Consider the following 21,775-nt stretch of genomic DNA (forward strand, 5'->3'; position numbering starts at 1 on the left):
CTCCTTTTCATTCTTGATTCCATCTACCCTAGAAAACAGCAGCCACCGATAGCATAGAATGGTGAAGCTAAGATTGTGGGTGATGGGGAGGAAAGGTTCTTACGCTAGCAGCTGAGGTCTCGCAAGTGTTGAAAAATTGCTCCAGCGGTGGCGAAGCAGTAAGTTCTTTGTTCATAGCAAATCCAAGAGCGATGAGTCAGCTCGAGGTGTACTTTGGCCGCGCGGAACGTATCTGGTGTTGAGGAGATTTCCCATGACAACGCTTAAACACCGACCTTTATTTTTTCTACAACAACGCTCACGCCTTCAACTTTCCACAACCTACAGCATACACATACCTCAACCACACCCAAGATCCCATGTTCACAATTAGTCCTGTATCGCTCATAACTTTTCCATAAAAGTGTTTGACGCACATTGTTGGCAGCTACCCATCCAGGTCACGCAACTCCCACTGATGACTGGCAACATGGCAGACCTATTGGTTCTAATTTTGTCCATTCTCGTCATATTGTTACTCATCACCGCCTGGGACCATATCCTTACCCTCCCATTCATAAACCCATCGAGGCGTGAAGTGCGGGATCTCCTCGTTGCAATCGAAGACCTGTTGTTGCCGATGGGGTCGTTTCCAAGCAAGCTCTTGCAACCTTGGGCCCCAACAGTCAAGAAGTGCCGGTCACATTCCACGGCATTAACACTGTCCCACAACCCAACACCTGCCGAGGAAGGGTCAGAGCCCAGTACTCCTGCTTCGACCGAGCCTACACCCGGCGAGAGCGGGTCAAACCCCACCGCAGTGCCCCCATCGACCGAACCAACATCTGTCGTCGGTGGACCAAATCCAACCATGTTGCCCCTTTCGACGGAACCGGCACCTGGCCACGGCAAATCAAAGCTCATCACAATACCCCCTCCACCGGTGCCAGTGCCTGTCGTTGCCGGGTTTGATACTACTACATTACCACCTCTCGCCGAGCCAACACCTGTCAAAGGTCAGTCTTTTGGCCCAGAAGACGATCCAGACGAACCGTTCTTCGACTCGCCTGAGTGTCAGCAGTTATCAGGCGATGACATCCAGATGGCGTTTAATGTACCACTTCCGGAGCAGCAAGGTACCGAGATCGACTCTCTTAGTAGCGGTTCTACCCTTGCTGGTGAGGAGGTAGAGAATGAAGAGCAGGAGCAGGAGCAGGAGGTGGAAGATAGCACTGCTGTAGTGGAGAAGGAACCCACGGAAACCGAAGTTTTCGAAAAGGAGATTCGTGGCTTGGTCGATCCCGAGGGAAGATACGGCCCGGATCTTCGGAAAACGATCGAACTCGTCGCCGGCACCGTCGAGCGTCAAGCAAAGGCCGAGGAGGGCCTAAAATCCGAGACCGTGCGCTTCCAGAGAGCGGAAGATGATCTTAGACACGGGCGGGAAGACTCGAGGGAGGTGTTCGAACGCATCATCAGCGGGCAGAATGCGATGTTGCGGTTGACACGGGATGAGAATCATGAGCTTGTTGAAGAGAGTCAGACACTACTCAGCAAGAATGCTGGCTCGAAGGAAAAGTATCAGCGCATGCTAGACCAATACAACAACCACCTCAACTCGCTGAACGTGGCAAAGGAATCCGCCGAACAAGCCGCAGAAACGGCAATAGCTGGGGTGAATGGCCGCATTGACGCGGTGAAAGAGAGCTATGAGCAGAAGAAGTCAGCTGCAGAGCTCAACAATAGGCAAGAGCGGAACACGCTCAACTTCTCAAAGAAAATGGTTGAGAACAACCTCGCGGAGGCTCGCCGTCAGGTGATTGCGGGTGAGCAGCAGCATGATGCTGCAATGAAGGAAAGAGACAGTACCATCAAGGAGCTCAAAGTAGCGATGGGGCGACTGAGATCAACAGTGACGACGTCGGAAGAGCTTGCAGCTTCCGCCGAGCGGGGTCTACAGAAGCAGCTGGATGACCAATGCAAGGAGAAAGACCGTGAAATCGGCACCCTCAAAGATCAGCTTCGCGAACTGGAGGATAGGGTTAAAGCACTGGGCGGCTGGAAGGACAAGGCGGAGGCAGAGCAGCGAAACCACCAACGCACCTCGAGTCAATTGAACGATGAAATGACGGCCCTTCGCGAGGACAAGAACCATTTAGTGCATGGGCTGAAGCTTGAGATCGGAGGTCTTCAGAGGAGTATTAAAGAGGAAGAAGATACAATAGCTGACCTTCGGCGGAAGGTTACTAGCCTGAAGTCAGGCCAAGAGGTCAAAGACCTCAAGTCTCAGCTTGGAGAAGCCAAGAAGCAGCAGCAACTATCAGTGAAGGAAACGCAAGATCTGAGACAGCAGCTGCAGGATTGCCAGCATGGGCTGGAGAAGCTCCGAGATACTGTCAAGGCTCGAGACAAGAAGATCGAGAAAGATGCGGAGATCTCATCGAAGAAGAAGGAAGATCTCGAGAAGCGGCTAGAGCAGGCTACATGCGCCCAAGACAGAGGCTTTGAGGAAGCAGCTCGAAAGGTAGAGGAGCAAAAGAAGGAGCTATCACGCGAGCTCAAGGACGCCCAGGAGGCGGAACAGAAGGCTGGCGCTGACTTGCAACGCCTCGAGGATACGAGGAAGCGGACGACGATAGAACACCAGAATGCTATGAAGGAGAAAGACGAGGAGATCAATCGCCTTGGCCAAACGATTCAAGATGCGAGGGCGGCCGCCGCCGCAAAGGCAAATGAAGCCGGGAAGGAGGCCACTGAGATTGGTGCTGGTGAAGAAGGACAGAATGAGATGGAAAAGAGAGAGACAGTCGAAATTGCGCTCAAGAAGGCTGCCGAAAATGCAAAAGACAAAGATCGACAGCACGAGGAGGATAAAAAGGAAGCTGTTGAGAAGGCTGTCAGAGAGGCCGCAGAAGATGCAATTAAAAAACAGCGACAGTATGAGGAGGAGAAGAAACGGGCCGTCGAAGTCGCAGTCCGAAAGGCCGAGGAAGATGCAAACAAGGAAGTTCGACAGCATGAAAAGGACAAGAAAGAAGCTGTCGAAAAAGCTGCAAAAGACGCAGACGATAAAGAACGACAGCATGTGATGGAGAAGAAAGAAGCGGCAGAGGAAGCTGTCAAAGAAGCTGCAGAAGGTGCGAGGCAGAAACATCAGAAACAACTAGACGACGAGAGAGAATCATCTCGCCAAGCGCAGAACAAGGCCATTGAGACCGAGACCAATCTGCGAACTGAAATCAGTGGTCTCCAGTCGCAAGTCGGGAAGGTTGTTGAGTCCAAGAGCGTGGATCCCGCCAACTCTCAACCTGGTAGAGACGCGAAAGAATTGACAGTGATAGCCAGAGAGGCGACCGAGGCGCACGAACTTCTTCTGGAGATTGAGGGAAACGGCGTCATCCAAGGTTCAGTCGAACACACTGTGCTCCGCCAGCTCAACAACGCAAAACTTGCGCTGTATTGGATTAAGTGTGACCTTCGAAAGCCGCGTTTTGCTGCTGACAAGCACCATTTCCGCGATATGACGTACGGCGTCGAGGTAAAAGAGGAGGACATCCAGCAATTGAACATGGCCACACACGGAAAGCTGGTCCAACAAGGCAAAGTGGCGAATGCGAGGATGCAGAACTTGCGGTACATCTTGGACACAAACAATGATGTCCAGAAAGATGCCATGCTTGAAGCCATATTGACGCCGAACCCAATCAAGCGAGAGACGAAGAAAGCGCGAGGCCTGAAGCGGCATACGCAACCAGGCCCTGGCATGCTCGCCTCAGGTCCTTCAACAGTCGTTCAAGCCGAACATTCAACCGGTCACTCCCAGCAGAGGAATGGAAATCCGGAACCACAATACGATCCGTGTCTGTTCAATCCGCCCCAGAACGTGCAGCCGCAATTATCAGCAGCCACGTCACAGGACCAGAACCAGGGATTTTTGCCAACTCCCTTTGACGGAGCCGCAAGTGGATTTTCTTTTCAACTTCAAACCAAGGCTACGCCTGACTTTACGTCAGCTCAGGGTGTGCCAGGATCCACAGATGATTGCAGCTCATCTTTAACGGCACAAAGCCAAGGAGACCAGCAAACGGGTGCGCTGGGCTTCGACTTTGGTGCTATAGATGAATCTCATCCCGTTTGGAAGGGCATCAGCTTCGGTAAGCAGAAAGAAGCCTCAGAGGAGGCCGGTGCAGCACAGAGCACCACCGTGCTTCAAGCAAGCGCGAACGCCGAGCCTTCGTCAGCACAATATACGCCCTCCACAGGCTTTCAGTTCGGTAAAACCGCTCTTCTCCAGCCCTTGACAATAGCTGAGGTTTTCACAGATGTTGTATCGACGCCAATGAACAACGAACAGAGTGGAGGACCCATGGATCGGTCAACGGGGGTCAAGAAAGACCACAACGCCAAGCCTTCCTCAGCGCAATATACGCCCACTACTGGCTTTCAATTCGGTAAACTCTCTCTCCTCCAGCCCTTGATAATAGCTGACGCATTCGCAGATAATCCATCAATGCCAATGAACAATGCACAGAATGGCGGATTAATAGATCGATCAACAGCGGCCAAGAAAGACCACCGTCAACCTTTCGCAGACATTATGGCTTTGTTGAAATTACCAACATCGTCTGAGAAAGCAACTATAGCCGCCGTCCCAGAGCCGGTTCCCAAAAACAACAGAACTTCAACTACTGGACCTACAGATATAGCAGCAGAGACTTCGCGCACGTATTCTGTTGTTAAACAGTCATCCCTTCCAGGCCTCCAAGACGACGACGGGATTGCTGGGCCAGTCTCCGAACCCACGTCCCAGCGACCTAAAAACAACATCCGAGGCCGAGGTCGTTTCAATGCATCCAAAGGTCGCCTGCTTGCGCATCAAGCGTTCGCTACGCGGCAAACTGTACCTTCGCCAGAGTCGACCCAAGCACAGCAACCAGACCCACAAGAGCAGGGCTCCGTCATCCAGCAAGGAGGTTCAGGGGCTTCCGTTCAGCATGATCATAACTCTGACAAGCCCATAGGCTGGACAGACCTGATGACGAACGCTGTGATGGATGAGTTGCGACGCAACAATGACGTTGGCCTCGACTTCCTCCGCGAGTTCCTCAGATTTAACTACGATTTGGAGACGGATGACATCAAAGGTCTGAACAAGTTCCTAGAGATGCTAAGACAGGAGGTCAAACCCGGACATGGCTCTCGCTCTGACCAGCCCAAGGGTTGGACAGCGGGAATGACGAGTTTCGTCGAAGTTCTATTGAACAAGGGCCATACAAGCGCTGACCGAATTATCACGTTGCTCAACCGCGAGTATGGTAACGTCTCCGCCATTGAAGGAGTGGGAAAATACGTGGAGAGATTGAAGACCAACCACAAAACCGGGATCCCTGAAATGCCCACTGGATGGACGAAGGAGCATACGGCGAAAGTGAGGGGTATGCTGCGGGACGGAGACGAAATTGACTTCATCGAGGAAATTATGAACATGGAGCTTGATTTACCGACGGATGACACAGGTTGTTGGGAAAATTGGCTGAAGAAGCTACAGTCGGATTACCAAGCCGAAGCGGAGGACCCAATGCTGCAGGACTAGACCCAATCCCCGCAAACTTCCCGCCGAATTCCTGATATCCGTATACAACGATCCGGAATGGCTTGAGATGCTTCTGGTGTTGACTGAATGCGATGTGTGATGTCCGCTGGTTGTGCTATCATGCTTCTAGCGTTGACTGATCGCGATGTATGATGTCTGCTAGTTGAGCTCTCTTGCCCATGGTACTGGATGACTGCGAAGCATGATGTCTGCTGGTCGAGCTTCATTGCTTCTAGTACTGACTGATTGCGACGCATGATTTCCAACACACTCCCTATCATCGGCCAACCCTGTACAGCTGTACCCGGAGATTCGAAAGGTGGATGAAGGATATTGATTGTTGTATATCGGTTGTACCAAGGAAGGCTGCGCAGAGACTGTTTGTTTCATGATGTTATGAGGTTCCGCTGAGAATGGACGGTGGATGGTCGCATGATTTCAAGGAACGGGCTTGCGCGTTGGATCCGGAAGCGAGAAGTTCTTCTTGCGTTGGCTATGTGTTTTTCTCTCTTTGTACGAGCTGTTGTCACAAGGCTTTCCATGTCCGGCGTGGCACAGCCTTCTCATAGCAATTGAAACATCCAAACCATTCCCGACTGCTCTTGATCATCAATGTGATCGCTCTGAAAGCGATGAAGCTTCTCGCTCATTCCTTACTCTTTACGTTCTCCCTGTACCTTCAGCAGCCTCTTCCCAGGCCGGAGTACAGTACAATGTAGTCGCACGAAGAAGCTACAATGGCATGTCGTCGAAGCTTGCTTTCTGTGCCGCAATGCCAAGACTGATGCCAAGATCAGCGCCAAGCGATCAGAATACTTGTACTGTCCACGAGTGAGATAATTGATAGAACGAGGACACCAATGAATCGTTCCATTTAGCCGGATGTCGCTTGATCTATTGGTGTCCTCGATTTACTAAGTATCTCACTTCTGGACAGCGCGAGTACGAAGATCACGAGTCACGACAGAAGTAATATGTTGCTGGCCAAGTCACACCCGGCCTCTCAGGCTCTCTCAACTTCGTCTTCTTACCACAAAGTTGATACCTTTCCTACCCTCTGGCATCCAGTCAATATCCTCCTCCTCCATACCCCACTCTCTTAAATCGACAAGTTTGACTTCCAGATCCCATTTGCTTTTCGTTTCCAACTCCACTCTTTGCCAAAGCTTTCGAAACGTTTCGTCATCATGGAAAAACATGTTCCCCCACGGTCTCTCGAGCTCCCTCGGAGGCACCTGCGCACGTTGATACCCGATGAGAATAGTTCCGGACTTTGAAAGCTCAACCACCCTCTTCATTATCGATGCCTGCCCTTCCCAGTCGAACAGGTGGAAGAATTGATTTGCGATGATAATATCGAACATTCCCTTCCACTGCTCTAGACCAGAGCCGGTATCACAGATATTCGTCTGTAGGAAATTTGCCACCATCTTGTTTCGGTCGTTGAACAGTTCAAAACCCAGATCCCACAGCTCCCTGCTGATGTCGCTTGCATACATGTTCCGTGGGGATGTTCCATCCGCGGCCAAGAGCCGCAAGTCCTGCCCCAGACCACAGCCCAAATCCAGGACGGTGTCTCCAGCCAGTGCTCGTGCTAGGACTTCGGGATACTCGGGAAAACTTGAGATACTCGGCAGTAGGAAGACCCATTCTCCGATGCATGGGTAGCCACCGTGCAGCCATGCTCTGTCTCGCTAGTAGGCTTGTTAAGATAGCAACGACAGAGGTGCAAATCTCGTCGGGGTACTCACTATTCGATGCAGATGGGGAATAAGCTCACTGTCCGTAATTCCAGCCCAAGTCTCATACACTTTTCTTATCTTTGGCTTCAAGCGAGTACCGATGTTGGCTTTGTACCATTGACACGCTACTCTAATCATCATTAGTCACAAGTACGTATAGGCATGGGATGGGAAGATCTGCTGTTGGACTTGGTTGATGAAATAGTACTCAGAAACATGCATTGCAACATCTAACGTGGGAGTAAACAATGTTACTCACGCCTGGTTTCCCCGCTTGCTTTTTTCCCTACACAGACCACCCTTGGCATGGACAAGGCAGCTCCACTCAAGACCTCTTGGCCCACGTCTTGAATAAGGCTAAAAATCTTTGTCGCCTCCTCTCTGTGGTCTGTTTTTGCAAGACTTGATGCGAACTCCTCCATCGTCAATAAGTGCTGCTCGCCATTCGCCCTTGCTAATTCTGGTGGGTCCTGGAAATGATAGATCATGGTATCCAGCAGGCCTTGCCCCGCGAAAAAATCGGGCAATTGTAACGTCCAATCATTTCTGCCCCGCGAATACACCATCTCTCGCAGCTCATGCAAGGCTGGAGTGTGTAAGGAACTGTTGCTAGTTCTGACATGTGTACCAGGGTAGTTGAGTTCATCCCATTGGATGTACCCGCCGGGTTTGAGCATTCGAAGAAGATTACGAAGAATGTGTCTTGGGTCACTATTCTGCACGACAAGTACAAGTAATCGGACGTGAACAACGTCATAGACGCCTATCATGGACTCTGGTACAGGGTCGAAAACGTTCCATGTCTTCAATGTGAAATTTGGAGACAGCCATTGTTGAGGTGGCGCTTGGGATGTATTGATATCGAAGCCATCTAGCTTCGCTGTCGAATACTCACGGGCAACGTCTATAAGCCAAATTGCTGTTCCTGTTGCGACGTCGGCAATACGGGCATCTGTCGGAATGGATATGGAAGGATGGAGGCTGAAATGGAGTGATTCTTTCCAGAGATAATGCTGGAAATTCAGGCGCGAGGCAGCAGCATAGCTCCTGCCTAGCATATATCCACGCCCATCTGCTAGATTGAAGTCGGGACTCACGTTGCTCAACGCCATTATCGAAATGTGATGGGAAATATGGTCTTTCAGGCAGCGCAGCGGTCAGAAGACTTGGAATGAGAAGATAATCTGCAAGGCTCTGAAATTGGTAGTGGACTGGGGTGCAAAGGATGCCAGAGAAGTATTACTCGCGTCGCCGATGCAGTTGTCGCACTAGCCATGCACCCGTGCATCATGCAGAATGCAGTGAGATCTGACTTGTGGGTACAATAGTGGTACCAAGCATTGCATCGCATGAGTTTCCTCTTTTACTCTAGCCGATGCCTATCCTTGTTCGCGCCTCTGCATCGAAGAAAATACTTTTCTTCAAAGCAGTCGGATCGGTTTTCTGACCGAGGAAATCGGATCCGTTTTCTGACCCAGGATGTCGGATCTATTTTCTGCAGGATTGCCTCGAAAGACAGCAAATTTGACCTGCATGAAAGAGTGCTCTTCATTCCCTTAATGATTGAAGTAGTCGGATGCGTCACTCGGCTGCAGTATTGGTTCGAAACAGCAACTCTAATCTGCATAAAAGGCTCATCTTTACACCCTTCACTGTTAAAGCAGTAAAATCCATTTCCTGCAAAATTGTCTCAAAGCACAACAAATTTGACCTGCATTGTAGAATTCTTTTCACACCCTTGAATACTGAAGTAGTGGGAACCTTTATACCCAGACTTCGCTTCAAACAAGGCAACATTAACCTGCATCAAAAGAGTGCCTCGCACCTTCGCATGTGCCCTCGAAGTTATCCTCGCCAAACAAAAGAAAGCAAATAAGTGTGGACCAGTCCAGGGCTTTGGACCGACCGACCGAACCATTGAGAAGTTTGTCAAGACCTACTATCAAAGTGTCCTGGCTTCGAGTACCTTCTACATGCAAGACTATCGAATGCAAAAGTCTTGTTGCAAACAACAATGATACCAAAGACCGACATCCTGGAGGTAGGCGTTGCGGTTGGCCGAGGTACAGGCCCAGAATTAGCCGATGTGTTCGTCAAAGTACTCAATCAGCTTGCCCGTCATTTCAGCGTTCAGGTAAAAGTCTACCAATCGTCGCGAATCTATCATTCCTATCACTCGCTTTTCTCAGCTGGATATGACCTTCAGCACATTCGCGATGAGACAGCGCTGGACGCAACGCATTATGAAGACTTCTGTAGAAAGCAGGCTGCGCAGGGTACCAATGTCATTTTTCGAACGGCTTTCACCGCGCAATCATTGTATTTGGTCAGACAGCATTTGGAAGCTGTTAAAGTTGAACATTTCCACAAGCAATCGGCAGAAATCCTTCTCATCCGTGATCAAGCTCAGGGCTTCTATACTGGGTCGAATACTTACTCCTTGGACGCGGTAGCAGTTTCGCGCTCATGTCAATTCGACAAGGCCATATTCAATCGCATCGTTACTTACTCTCTATCCCGGGCCCGTAGATGCTGGGGCGAGAACACCAAGATCGACTCTTTAACATTGGTTTACAAGCATCATCTCTTTGACGGTATTTTCGACGTCTGGGCCCGAGAGTGGTCACAGGAGCATGGTTTGCCTATCCAATTCATCCAGCCGGACACGATGAACAGAAACATCCTCGCATTCGGGGTTCAAGGGCATCAGTTGATCATCGCCGGCAACGAATACGCAGACATCATGGAAGTACTGTTCCTTGACATGTTCGGACAGGGTGTTCAAGAGACCAGCTATTCCGAGAACGTCTACCTATCGCCTGCAACGAGCGAGTTGGTGGAGTACCAAACCGTTCACGGTTCCGCGGACGACCTTACCGGCAAGGGAATTGTAAATCCATCCGCAACCCTGAAAGCAGCTGCTACGATCCTCGAACGTCACGGTCGATGCAAAGGCGTAGAATCCAACATGAATAACGCCATCGAAACAATGGCCCAACAGAAAAACTGCACACCAGACCAAGGCGGCACCTCCACCACCGCTGCCTACGTCTCAGCTATCCTCCATCACCTCGCGAACCTATACAGCCAACCAACCACTCTCTCCCTCGCCCCACGACCCTCACCCATACCCACCACGCCCGAAGTCCTACCACCAAACCCCCACCTCCCCACCCTCGGCTTGAAGACAGCCCTCCTAATCATCGACTTCCAACAAGACTTCGCCGCCTCCATCAACGCCTCCTCTCCATCCCTCCCCACCATCACCAACAACATATCCCGTCTGCTCTCCCACATCCGCACCGCACAGACCCAAGCACTTCCCTCCCCGTCTCCAAACCCCACTTCGACCTCCTCCCCCTCAATCAAAGACATAGAACCAATCCACATCCGCTTCCTCAGCCCCCCCTCGCACCACCCCACCCCCTGGACCACCCGCTCCGCCCGCCCCGCCAACTGCGTCCCCGGCACCCCCGGCGCCGCCTTCATCCCCCCCATCGCCCCCCTCCCCACCGAGCGCGTCTTCGACAAACACGCCCTCTTCGACCCTTTCCTGCTCCCGGCCTTCGAACGCCACCTCCGCGCCCGCGGCATCCGGCACCTGATCCTGGCCGGGCTGTACGGCGACGTGTGCGTGGACGCGACTGCGAGGTCGGGCTTCCAGAAGGGCTTCTGGATCAGCGTCATGAAGGGATGCGTGGGGACTTTGCGGGCGGGGGTGGCGGAGTGGGAGAGCTTTGCGGAGGAGGTGTATGGGGCGAGGATGGTTTCGGTGGAGGAGTTGGGGGTGGGTGCGGGGGGGAGGGGGGAGGGCGAAGCTTTAGCTCGTTTCGGTGACTGGGCAACGTTAGGGGTGAGATTGGAAGTGGGTGGGTGGGGAAAGAGGAGGGACTGTCACTTTCTAAAAATTGATCATTTCCTTAGTCGGGAGAATGCGACAAATGTCCACTGTGTAGAACGGTTGATGCAGGATTGGCTGTCCACTAGAAACCATGAACTCGTTTACTTCCCTCGTCAGCAGTTACTCGACTTATATCGTCACAGGCACGGCTGAATATGGGTATATATGACTGGGCCGGCTCAGCGCGAGGGCTAGTAGCGCCTGGATAGGCATCGATCGTACTCCAACACCAAGAGGTATCCCGTGTCTGTGCGAAGTAGACCTGGTGTAGAAACAATAGTTATGTATAGGCGTCGGCAGGCGGGACGAAAGAATGCCATGGCTCTGAAAGAGACGGTATCGGAAGACGAGTCATACGCTGGTAGAGGGCGAGTGTATGAATTTATGTGAAAATTCATATTGATATGTAGAGCCTGCTGCTGACACGTGTCTCACGTTCCCCCTCCACCATGCAGACCGCGGCACACGAACCCACAATCCCACCGTGGCGATTCCTCCCGAGACCTCGTCTCCGCCCCTCACGTTCCCAACTTCAAAAACCCCTCCACGAACGCGTCCACCGCCCCAGCCGTCTCGTCCGCCTTCTTCAAAAACGGAGCGTTGTGACTCCCCGCCATCTCCCTCACGGCCCACTCCACCCCGGTCCCCTGCATCATGGCCTCCTGGCCGAACTTGGGTATCGCTTCGTCTTCCGTGCACACGAGGTAGGCCAGCCTCCGCTCGAAGCCCGGGCCCGTCCACGCGGGCGCCGGGGCGGGGGACTTGAAGGCCAGCAGCGCGTGCGGGACGAGCCGGGAGGCGTTGGCCGCCGCGACGGGGGGGTCGATGTCGGCGGAGAGGATGGCGAGGGGGTTTGCGGGCATGGTGAGGCCGGGGGATGGCTGTGAAGGTGAGCGGGAGTGGGGATTGCGGGCGGAGAGACGATGAGATGGAGGGGAGGGATGATGGTGGTAGCGAGCTAGCTAGAAGAGACGGTGGACGGGACCTCGTTTTGTTTCACCCATCCGGGCAGTTCGCCCCCTTGTCCGTCCGCCACGCTCGCCCCGCCGGGCAAGACGAACCCGGAAATGTGTACCAGGCCCACAACCCCTCCCTTTTTCCCCTCGCCACTCCGCTGCACCTTGCTTAATCCCCGCGCCGCACCGCTTCCGGGCACGCCGCCGTAGGAGTGCATCACGATGACGACGTCCTTGCCTTCGGTCTCGATCAGGGGGAGGAGAGAGCGCTTGAGGACGGTTTCGGTGTCGGCGGCTGCGTCGGCGGATGCGGGGTGGGAGGGGTTCAGGGAGGGATAGGAAGCGTATGCGGTGGGGAAGGAGAGGTGTTGGAGGCGGGAGAGGAAAGCATCGTAGGTTGAGGGGTGGAACCAGGCGCCGGGGATGAGGAGGATGGTCGGCTTTGTTGCGGCCATGCTTGGAAGGGTACGGAGGGATTGAAATTGATGCGGATACGAGATGGATATATATATTGGAACTCCTGTTCGATAGCTGTTCTCCAGACCGACCTGAAACCTTGGAGTCAGGCATAAGAAATGAGGAGAACATGTTGACTGCTGTGATAAAATACTCGCATGCACAGCTTAGGCATACGGACAAGGCTACGCGCTTTCAGCGAGCAGAAAGTCGTATCGAGATCCCTCGATCGCGTCTTCTCTTTCCACGTTTTTCACATCACACATGGCAACATCCAACAGAATGTTCCCAATGCTCAGTAGGTCCGAGTGAAGAGTGCCTGCTCCCATCCCGTGATGGTGTATGGGGATAATTTTATCTCGTCTCTTGGCAGGTAGTAGGATTCAGGGGCTGCCGACTTTCACTACGGCACCACTCAATAATAAAGCGACCTGCAGCAAGATTTCAGCGTCGCGATTCTTTTTTAAGCAGATCTGGAGTTTCATAGGTCGCGCGAAGTTCTATCGTGCGTTTTGTTAGCTAGAAGCTAATGCGTTGCAAGGACAGTAATGTTTGGATGTTCTGCCAAGAGAAGGTACTTGTACTATTAAGTTGCTAAGATATGTTGTACGGATGGAATAGACTTGCTAAGCACGGTAGTAAGCATGGTAGGAACAGGTGCACCGGCGCCGACGATGCGTGAAGCTCCAATCTGCATCCATGGTCTTTCCACCTTTACATGTTGTGCACGGGTTTATACAGAGGTTACTAACCTCATGAAGCAGAGATCTCCGCCTCGTCGTCATCATCACATCCCAGCTCCCCCGCCTTTCTTCCATCCAGCAACAATCGGCCCCAATGTTGATAGTGACGGATGAGTGCATATGTATGCTATGAAATGCATGACACGACATATCTAGTGCTGACTATCGACTACCTATCGGCTCACGGAAATCAGTTCACGGCGCCGGGCGTCAAGTCGCAAGTCGCTGTGTGCCCCCACTTTCCAAGATATCTAGAGTAAACCCCTTTTCCCTTTCCAGGGTGTTCCATATGGCCCGCTTAGCTCTACGGAGTACTTGATTAAATGCACTCACGCGGAGAAGGGAGAAGGATGAGCTCGGGATTGCCCCTTTCCTCCCGAAGGTACGCCAAGCTATTTTTGGGCCCCACTTGGTCCCGGACGGCCGGAGACGCGAGAAGATAACATAGGTACAGTACACTACTTCCTCCACCAGTTCTGCTGGTTTTTGCGGCTGAATCACAGCAATTCTGGGCCAAAGAATCATCCGGAAGTCGATTGGCCTGGTCACTCTACCGAACATCCATAGCTCCGTCTTCCTCGGATCCTCTTGGATCCAGGATTGATCGTTGAGTCGAAGACTACCGTACATCGGCTCCGGACTTCTTAGGCTCGACATTTTTCCAGAAAGCCATAGAGACGGCGGCAGCGAGGTCCTGAATTGGCCCATCGAGGAACGATGGTACTACCACACAACAGTATGGGACCACGGTGCCACGTGTTAATCCTAGTATCCTAATGGTACCGTACCATCTCGTGGTAAGCAGGATAGACCTTGGCAAGGTCTTGGCACATTGGTCGATTTGGAAAGAGTTGGCGAACTTGGTCCCAGTGCGTAGCAAGTTGGCCAATTGAAGCCGACCAGAGGTTCTATTCGCGTCCGTACAAAGCCAAAGTGCCCACATCGCATGCAGTATCCCAACTATCTGAGTGTCACGGTGAAACAGGACGCGAAAGGCTGGGCCTCTATCGAATGAGAGGATGTGGTGAATGTGGATGCAGATAAATCAAAATAGGGGGGTTGCTTCGGTTCAGGTTGCCCAATCACTTCCTTCTCCTGCTGGTGAGCCCAACTGGGCTTAGTAAGAATGGGGAACGCCGAATCCCAAATATCCTGGACGTAACAGCAGCCTGTGTATGTAAGATCTGAAACTCGTCGAAGTGTCATACGCACCAGTCATTTGTTGGGGTTCGCGCATCTTAAACCCCTTCGGAGATATACTTTACATCTCAGCATGGAATGGCCCGGAATTTTCGTTCATTGACCACACCCACATGGACTCCATGACTTGCGTACATGGGCCGTGTAGCCTAGTCTGTTTCCGTGTGCAGAAGTCGTGGAGTTGAGGGTGGCTTGATCCTTCGCCCCTTTAATACAACAGTACAGGTCTACTCTAAATCTCGTGCTTGATGTTAGTAGCCGCTTATTCCTCTTTCTCCACGCTCGACCTTTTCCTTCTCTACCTCCATACTCTACAAGTATGACATCTCCACAGGAGAAAGCATATCTTTCAGAGAATCGTCAACCACAACTTTATGGCGCTTACATCTCTACTTACGCGCTTGCTGTATTAGCAGTTGGACTTCGTCTCTCTGCCCGGAAATACTTTTCCAAAGCCGGGGTATGGCTCGATGATTATGCCATTTGTGCATCTTTGGCTTGTGCGACTGGGAACTTTGTTGACATGATAACATGTAAGCAGATCATCACGCTTGCCATGTAATGAGACTGACAGGGGAACAATTCGGCCAGGGGTTCGTCGTGGAGTCGGGAGGCACATCGAATTATACGGACTCGAAGGCATCAAGCACTTTCATCTCAGCCTTCTTGTCTGCGAGGTTCTCTATACCTTAACGCTCTGCCTCACCAAGTTCTCAGTTTTGCTGTTCCTCATACGAATCTTTGGAAAGACAAGTATACGGATCCCGATAATGATTTTGGCCTCGATTGTTACGGGATGGGCCATCGCAGTGGTATGCCCTAAAGCCTTTCTACGCTCCAGCAAGATTTCGCTAAGCGTCGCTTGACTAGGTTCTTACAACAATCTTCCAATGCAGCCCCGTCCAAGGCCTTGTCAGTGGACCTATGCTTGTCACGTCTTCCTACTCAAGGCTATGTTCCGAAAGAGAGGCACTGACTGAACAATCTCTCAGTGAGATAAGTCTACGAATCCTACATGTGCCGTGAACGCCCATGCTTTGCCTATCGGCAATGCAGTGCCCAATATCGTCACAGATTGGGCTCTCCTATTTCTCCCGATCCCGTACATATGATGTCTTCATCGGCGAAGGGCGCCAAAAAGGGCTTTGTGCGGTGTTTCTGGACATGATGGTTGGTAAGCATCTACCCTCTTCGCACCTCCTTATCACACTAGTCTTGCTTCAATGAAAGACCGAATGCCATCAAGATACTGACATGTTCCCCGGTAGTATCTGCATTGTTTCGATCGTTCGTCTCTACATAATGGCCACCCAACTCTTGCACACGTCGTCGACAGACGTCACCTGGCCGTTCAGACGGCCGTGGAATTCAACATTGGCATCGTGTCAGGTAATTTTCCCCTTCCCTACTTCCCTCCTTCTGGCACGGCAAGATCTCGCGTCCTCTTCCTCTCTCTCGCCCCACAAGCCTCTCGGCCACCGACTTCCTCTCTGACAATATGTCCAGCGTGCCTCCCTTCCCTCTGACCCTTCTAGGTCGCCATCCTCGGCGACTCCGCATTCACCACCAGCCAACCACGCGATGGTAGCAACAAAAGAGTGCGCGACGGGCACCCAAGCGGGAGCGGGCATGGCGTTCGGACAAAAGCGTTCCAGGACTCCTACATGATGGTGAGAGGGGAAACACGCGACGGCGAGAGAGTCGACGTGGGAGTGAGCGATGTTCGGGAAGGCAGCCGGGACGTTCTGGTCACGCGTGATATATCCGTCGTGGGGGAGAAGCTGGGCGGTTGAATTGAGGCCAATGGTTGTGCGATTCCAGGTGCGAAGGCCTGGGCACTATGCTAGCGGGTTGGAATCTCCTCGTGTTGGCTTGAGTGCTCGACACGAGTGCTAGGTTATACATACTCACCAGCTTAAAAGTATGCCCTTTGTCCAGCCTTGTCCCTCCCAGCCCTAGTATATGTTAATGCGTCCGCTCGTCCTCCTCGTATCTACTACTCTACGAGTGCCGATGCCAGATTGTTCGCATCTGTCAACCTAGAAGTTTTTTCGCACTCAGACTCGGAGGCTTTGAACTACCGACGCGGGATTTCACGTGCCCTTTTTTGGTGTCGACCCTGTCTTCGTGCTATGTTTTTTGAGACTATGTTGTACCGGCCTTATTGTGACTCCTTGAGCGTTTCACTGTTTTTCTCCTTGTCCGTTTGGGAGGAACGAATACCGGAGAGGATCGTGGAGTAGTGTTCGTTCCACCTGGCGAGAAAATCCATAACAGCCGAGACGACCACGACGACGCTCGATGTTGGGTAGAAAAGATGGAGCGCGGGAATAAGCGAAGAGCTTTGGTCTCAGGGGAGGCGTTGATAGCCGGGTTGATATCGTTTGAGAGCGTGGAGTTGATGGAATGGTTGATATGATATGCACTTCTGGCAAGGGAAGGGGGAAGGGGGAGTGCAGAACGTGGAGGGCTACACATCGTATGATTGATTACCTTGTGGCTTGAATGCTCGTGCTCATTCTCTTAGGAAATATCGATCTCATCGTGCGAGCGGGCATGGTGATTTAGTACCCTGTACGCCCCGGGCGGGAACGATGACTGCGAAGAGGACTGACTGCAAAGTTGGATCGTTGCTAGATAAGTAGTCCAACCTGCCTACTACTGCTGCTATCATATTATCTGTCTACTTTAACCCGGCTACTGAAACGCTGGTGATTGGAGTTTGTCAGGACATCAAAGTCGGCACTTACGGCTTTGACAGCAACAAAGGGAAAATAGACAAGGAATGGCCAGAAAGCATTCTTTGTCCCCAAGTCGCGTAGCGTAAAAGGATCTGAATTTCTTCTTCCGGTCTCCTTCTCCTCGTCTTCAACCTCAGAGAGATAGTTAGGGTCGCTTGTCAAAGTTGATGATGGGCCATCACGACGTATGCAGCATGGGTTGTCGGCGAAAAACAAATCTTATGTTGGGTATACATATAAAGTGTTAACACTTTTTGCGCGGTAATGCTGCCTTTACCGAGGCTTATGACACACGCCGGAAATTCGATTGGCCGAGCGAAGTTTTTGAGAGGTTGAAGGCATTCACTTGTTCAACGGACAGCGACAACAGTACCAACGCTCTTTTTGTCACCACCAACAATAACGCACTCGCGTTATTCTTCCTGTTCTCATATTCGTACATACAACCACATCTACCGGGCTGTTCCTACATCCACTCAATGACACCTTCTTGCGTTTTCAATCTCAACACCTTCGTCTTGTACCCGTGGTGGTGACTTAGACACCTAGCTTCTCATCACAGCGATGTCTCTCGCACAGCATATTTGGGACGCTGTCCTCGATTTAGTGGAAACTATTGGCGCGTTGGAGGACCACGACATCCTTGAAGTCGTGAAGACGGAACCCGATTCCACCTACCGGATCAAGCCCCAGCATTCTGGTGCCGTCCAAGATTTTGCAGGCAAGGACGTCAGTGTTGAAGAGGTCACCAGTGGCGCGGAGTCTGGCCTAGAATCGACTAACGACACCGATCTCAGAGACCAGAATGATGAACACCAACAAGAGAACTCGGGTCCGCACATCGGAACAGAAATCGCAAACCTCATAACACACCGCATTGACCCAGAACTCATCGGACAGAATTGGACTTTACGACAGGACAACGTGCAACATCTGAAATGGCAAGACAAAGCTTCAATGACCATAAAGAAGATGATAGAGGAGGCAGAGGCGCGAAAGCACGAGGTAAGAGATGCGAAGAAGGCGGCTGTCCGAGCAAGAGCCGCGATGCAACGACAGATCGATGACCTCCAGTGTCAAGTTCAAGAGTCGGAGCGAGACAAAGACACTATGCTTATGGAGAATGCTCGCGCTACCGATGCACACGAGAGCAGTCTGCGAGAAAGCAAAGATGAGTTGGAGGCTCAGAAGGAGGCAGCTGCGCACGCGGCAGCCGCGGCGGAGCGCCAGATTACAGGAATATGGACCAAGCATAACACAGACATGGCCGTAGCCGAAACGAAGATCAAAGAGCTACGGGCTGCGCAAACCTTCACGTTCGACTGCAATCGGGAAGCCAATGCGCTCCGTGAGGAGCTCTCCGAAGCGAAGAAAGAAAGGGTGGAGGAATTAGCAGCCAAAGGCGAGGAAATCAAAACCCTGCAAATCTGCATCGACAACCGTGATTACGAGATCCGTCGTCTAGGTGCCGAAGCTGAAGATGATTGTAAGGCCAAGAGGGAAGCCATCAAGGAGAAAGATGGCATTGAGCGCGCGAAGCTGGCGGCCGATCGTGAAATCAAGAAGCTCAAAGTGGAGAATGAAGCATTGGAGTCGAAGCGGGGAAAGGCGGATTCGAAGGCATTGGAAGCTGGAGGTCGTGCCAAAGGGCTGCAGGACCAGCTCGTGGTTACCGAGAAGAGGGCAGCATATTGGGAGTCGTTGTGCACCAAGAAAGAAGAGGATGCCAAAGACAAAGTCCTGAGCGCATACAACGTGGATCAGCAACCCACGTTCATACCGTCTGGAGAGGAGGGAGTGTCGGTGCTTGTCGAACAACTACGCAAGGAGAACGGTGAACTCCGGGAGAAGATAGTTTGTTTGACGGTTGATATTCAAGAGTGGGCTCGAGCTTGGGAAGCGGCGGTTCAGGGTCAGAAGATGTGGGAGCAGGACATTCGGCGCCGATGTGATGAGGAGAAGCAAGAAGCGCTTGATAAGGAGCGTGCGAACGGCCGTGTAACCGATGGGCAAGATACTAGGGAGGAGGACATTCGTCGTGAATGTGAGGAGGAAAAGCAGAAAGCGCTCGCTGCGGAGCGGGAAATTGGCCGGGTTCAGTCGGAGTCTCGGACATGCTCGCTAAGGGGGCAGTTTGCGGTGAAGCTCAAGTCGCACTCCAATCGAGAACTGCAGAGGCTCCGTCGTCGGACTGGAGTGGAGCACAAGAAGCGAATGAAGGTCAGAAAATGTCAAGTGAGGTGGGTATTTAATCGAGCTGTGTCGCGCGCTGTCGAGGTGGAGCGGTCGTTGCTCCAGACCCAGTCCCGGACCCAATTCGAAACGGAGATAGCGAGTTACAAGACCCAATTCGAATCCAAGCATGCGATTTCCCAGACTCAATCAGGACCTCAGAATGACACAGGTCCATTGAACCAGGTCCTTCTGCACGAGGAGGTCAAAAAGCGAGATGGGTACATCGAATTGCACAAGGCGAGATTGAAAGAAGCGTTTGCCGCTAAACGGGAGTCGGAAAGCACTCTCAAAACCGTCAGAGCAGAGAACGAGCGGTTGAGCCGAGACGTCGTAGCCTACGAGAATCAGAAAGCACTGGCCAGGCAGACCAAGAGCGGGGCGCAGATCACTCTTATGGCGCAGGAACTGGCTCGAGCTTTAAAACTCTTCACCGAAATAGCCACATTGGGCCTTGACGAAAAGCATCGCAACCTCCTGAATGAACTCGTCCTTGCGAATAAAGCGGTGCGAGATATCAGATCTACGATCGAGGAAGGCGCCGTGGTCGACTATGAGGATTTCCAGGCTAGGCTGGATCGAGTTGTCGCGAGCTCCGATGCGTTCGACTATTTGGATCCGAGAGAGCGACCAGCGCTGCATGCACAACTGGTTGAATCCTATGCGGTTGTTGGTGGTCTGACCAAAATCCTCGCGGGCGAGCGCGGAGATGTCATGAAAGAGGATATTCTTGAGAGGATATACAGAAACAGTGATAAGGGAAAGGGAAAGCAAGGCGCCGTCACTGGGTCAGGGCCGGCTTCAGGACCATCATTTGGTGCAAATGGCGGCTTAGATGCGGCCCCATTACTCCAACTCAATGGAAACAGTACTTTCCCATGCGATCTGAATGATAATCCTCAGACCCCCTTCAGCAACACTTCCACATCTAACAGCACACAAAAACCCACCGAACATCCATTCACAACCACACCGAAGCCTACAGCGCCAGGGTCTCAGAACGAGCCTGAATATATGGACTCTGCGACAGCGCATGCTCTCCAAGGGACGGATGCATCGATTCAGGGTACGTCTGACCCCTTCGATCTTGACTCCATCGACTGGTCCGATCCCACGTGGCTGGATTTCGGTCCATGAGCTAAAGCACATTTCAGAGCAAGCTCCTGCAACGCAGGGGGTACGTGCGAATGAACCAAGTAAAGCCTCAAAAGAGCTGGAAAACATCCTTTCCAAGCTCCGAGATAGTAAGTTGGATCTCAAGGATGAAGCGAGTATACATAGCTCACAGCTCTGCAGATGCCGCGATCGTACAGAATCAACTACACCGCCAAGACGGCACCGAGATGGATCTGTCTCCGCTGCCGGGACCTCTCTCGCTGCAAGAACGGGTGCAAGGCCCCGAGCAGCCGGCTGGATGGACAGATGTCATGACGGGTTGGGTGCGGTATCTGCTGCAACAGGGTACGGAACTGAGCGCCGTCGAATCGGGTATGCGATCGATCTTTCCAAGCATCAATGATATGGTGGGGGTGAAGCAGCACTTGGAATACATCAAGACGGAGTGGGAAGGTCGAGAGGTTTAGGTGCAGCAGGCGCAACGTCGCCACTTCTAGGTGATGATCCTCCTTGCCCAGATGTCTCATTCCTACCGTTGAGAGTGTCGGTATTGTTCTGCTTGGGGAAGTTGATGTCAAATGGGTTCTGCTTGCACGGAGGGAGGGGAATCGGTGATATCACGGTGTGCAGTAATGGAGGGCAGGGGAGTCGGGCTGCGAAATGTCTCGGATGAACTTGAGGAGCGGGATCAGCTTTGCGGCTTCGGTTTTTTGTACTGGTACCATCAGGTATCGCTTGGCTTTCTGTATCCGGCGTGATGCGGCCATCTCTACATATCGCATAGCATCTGAACATATCACTCTTGAAACCATTTCCAACTCTCACAGGGCCTCGTTGAGACCCGACTGATTTTCCTTGGGTTCCTGAATTCTTGCCTGTTCTACTGCATCTTTCGGGATTATACATAGGTCACGTTGTATATGCAGAATGGTTCGATTGGACGGCCGAGAAACGGGTATGACTGTAAGGAAGATCACGCTAGGGCTTATCAGTTGATATCGGCCAATCAGATGCTCAGGATTCGTGATGTCGTCGGTGTTCTGAGCCCTGACGATGGTGAAGGAACCCTGCTGCCAATACCATCTCTAGCTCCCGCGATGATCCAACGATGGTTTC

The 21,775-nt window shown here is 52.1% G+C and overlaps 5 protein-coding genes across 5 annotated transcripts; 3 read left to right on the plus strand and 2 right to left on the minus strand.

Annotated features, from left to right (window-relative positions):
* Positions 1-469: 469 nt before the first annotated feature.
* Positions 470-5,572, plus strand: HO173_011726 (uncharacterized protein; the record flags this gene model as incomplete). The annotated part of the gene is made up of 2 exons (XM_037313605.1): positions 470-4,430; positions 4,479-5,572. 2 exons carry the CDS (start codon positions 470-472, stop codon positions 5,570-5,572), a joined length of 5,055 nt encoding a protein of 1,684 aa, XP_037159522.1.
* Positions 5,573-6,585: 1,013 nt separating this feature from the next.
* HO173_011727 (uncharacterized protein) lies at positions 6,586-8,426 on the minus strand (the record flags this gene model as incomplete). The annotated part of the gene is made up of 3 exons (XM_037313606.1): positions 6,586-7,266; positions 7,324-7,439; positions 7,574-8,426. 3 exons carry the CDS (start codon positions 8,424-8,426, stop codon positions 6,586-6,588), a joined length of 1,650 nt encoding a protein of 549 aa, XP_037159523.1.
* A 902-nt stretch (positions 8,427-9,328) lies between these two features.
* HO173_011728 (uncharacterized protein) lies at positions 9,329-11,368 on the plus strand (the record flags this gene model as incomplete). The annotated part of the gene is made up of 1 exon (XM_037313607.1): positions 9,329-11,368. The coding sequence occupies one exon, from the start codon at positions 9,329-9,331 to the stop codon at positions 11,366-11,368; it is 2,040 nt and encodes a 679-aa protein (XP_037159524.1).
* Positions 11,369-11,733: 365 nt separating this feature from the next.
* Positions 11,734-12,626, minus strand: HO173_011729 (uncharacterized protein; the record flags this gene model as incomplete). The annotated part of the gene is made up of 2 exons (XM_037313608.1): positions 11,734-12,096; positions 12,201-12,626. The coding sequence occupies 2 exons, from the start codon at positions 12,624-12,626 to the stop codon at positions 11,734-11,736; spliced, it is 789 nt and encodes a 262-aa protein (XP_037159525.1).
* Positions 12,627-17,875: 5,249 nt separating this feature from the next.
* Positions 17,876-21,126, plus strand: HO173_011730 (uncharacterized protein; the record flags this gene model as incomplete). Its single annotated transcript, XM_037313609.1, has 3 exons — positions 17,876-20,609; positions 20,698-20,787; positions 20,840-21,126. The coding sequence occupies 3 exons, from the start codon at positions 17,876-17,878 to the stop codon at positions 21,124-21,126; spliced, it is 3,111 nt and encodes a 1,036-aa protein (XP_037159526.1).
* Positions 21,127-21,775: the final 649 nt, after the last annotated feature.

This window comes from Letharia columbiana (assembly GCF_014066305.1).
Source record: "Letharia columbiana isolate WasteWater2 chromosome Unknown Sc0000066_s0, whole genome shotgun sequence".
Lineage (NCBI taxonomy): Eukaryota > Fungi > Ascomycota > Lecanoromycetes > Lecanorales > Parmeliaceae > Letharia > Letharia columbiana.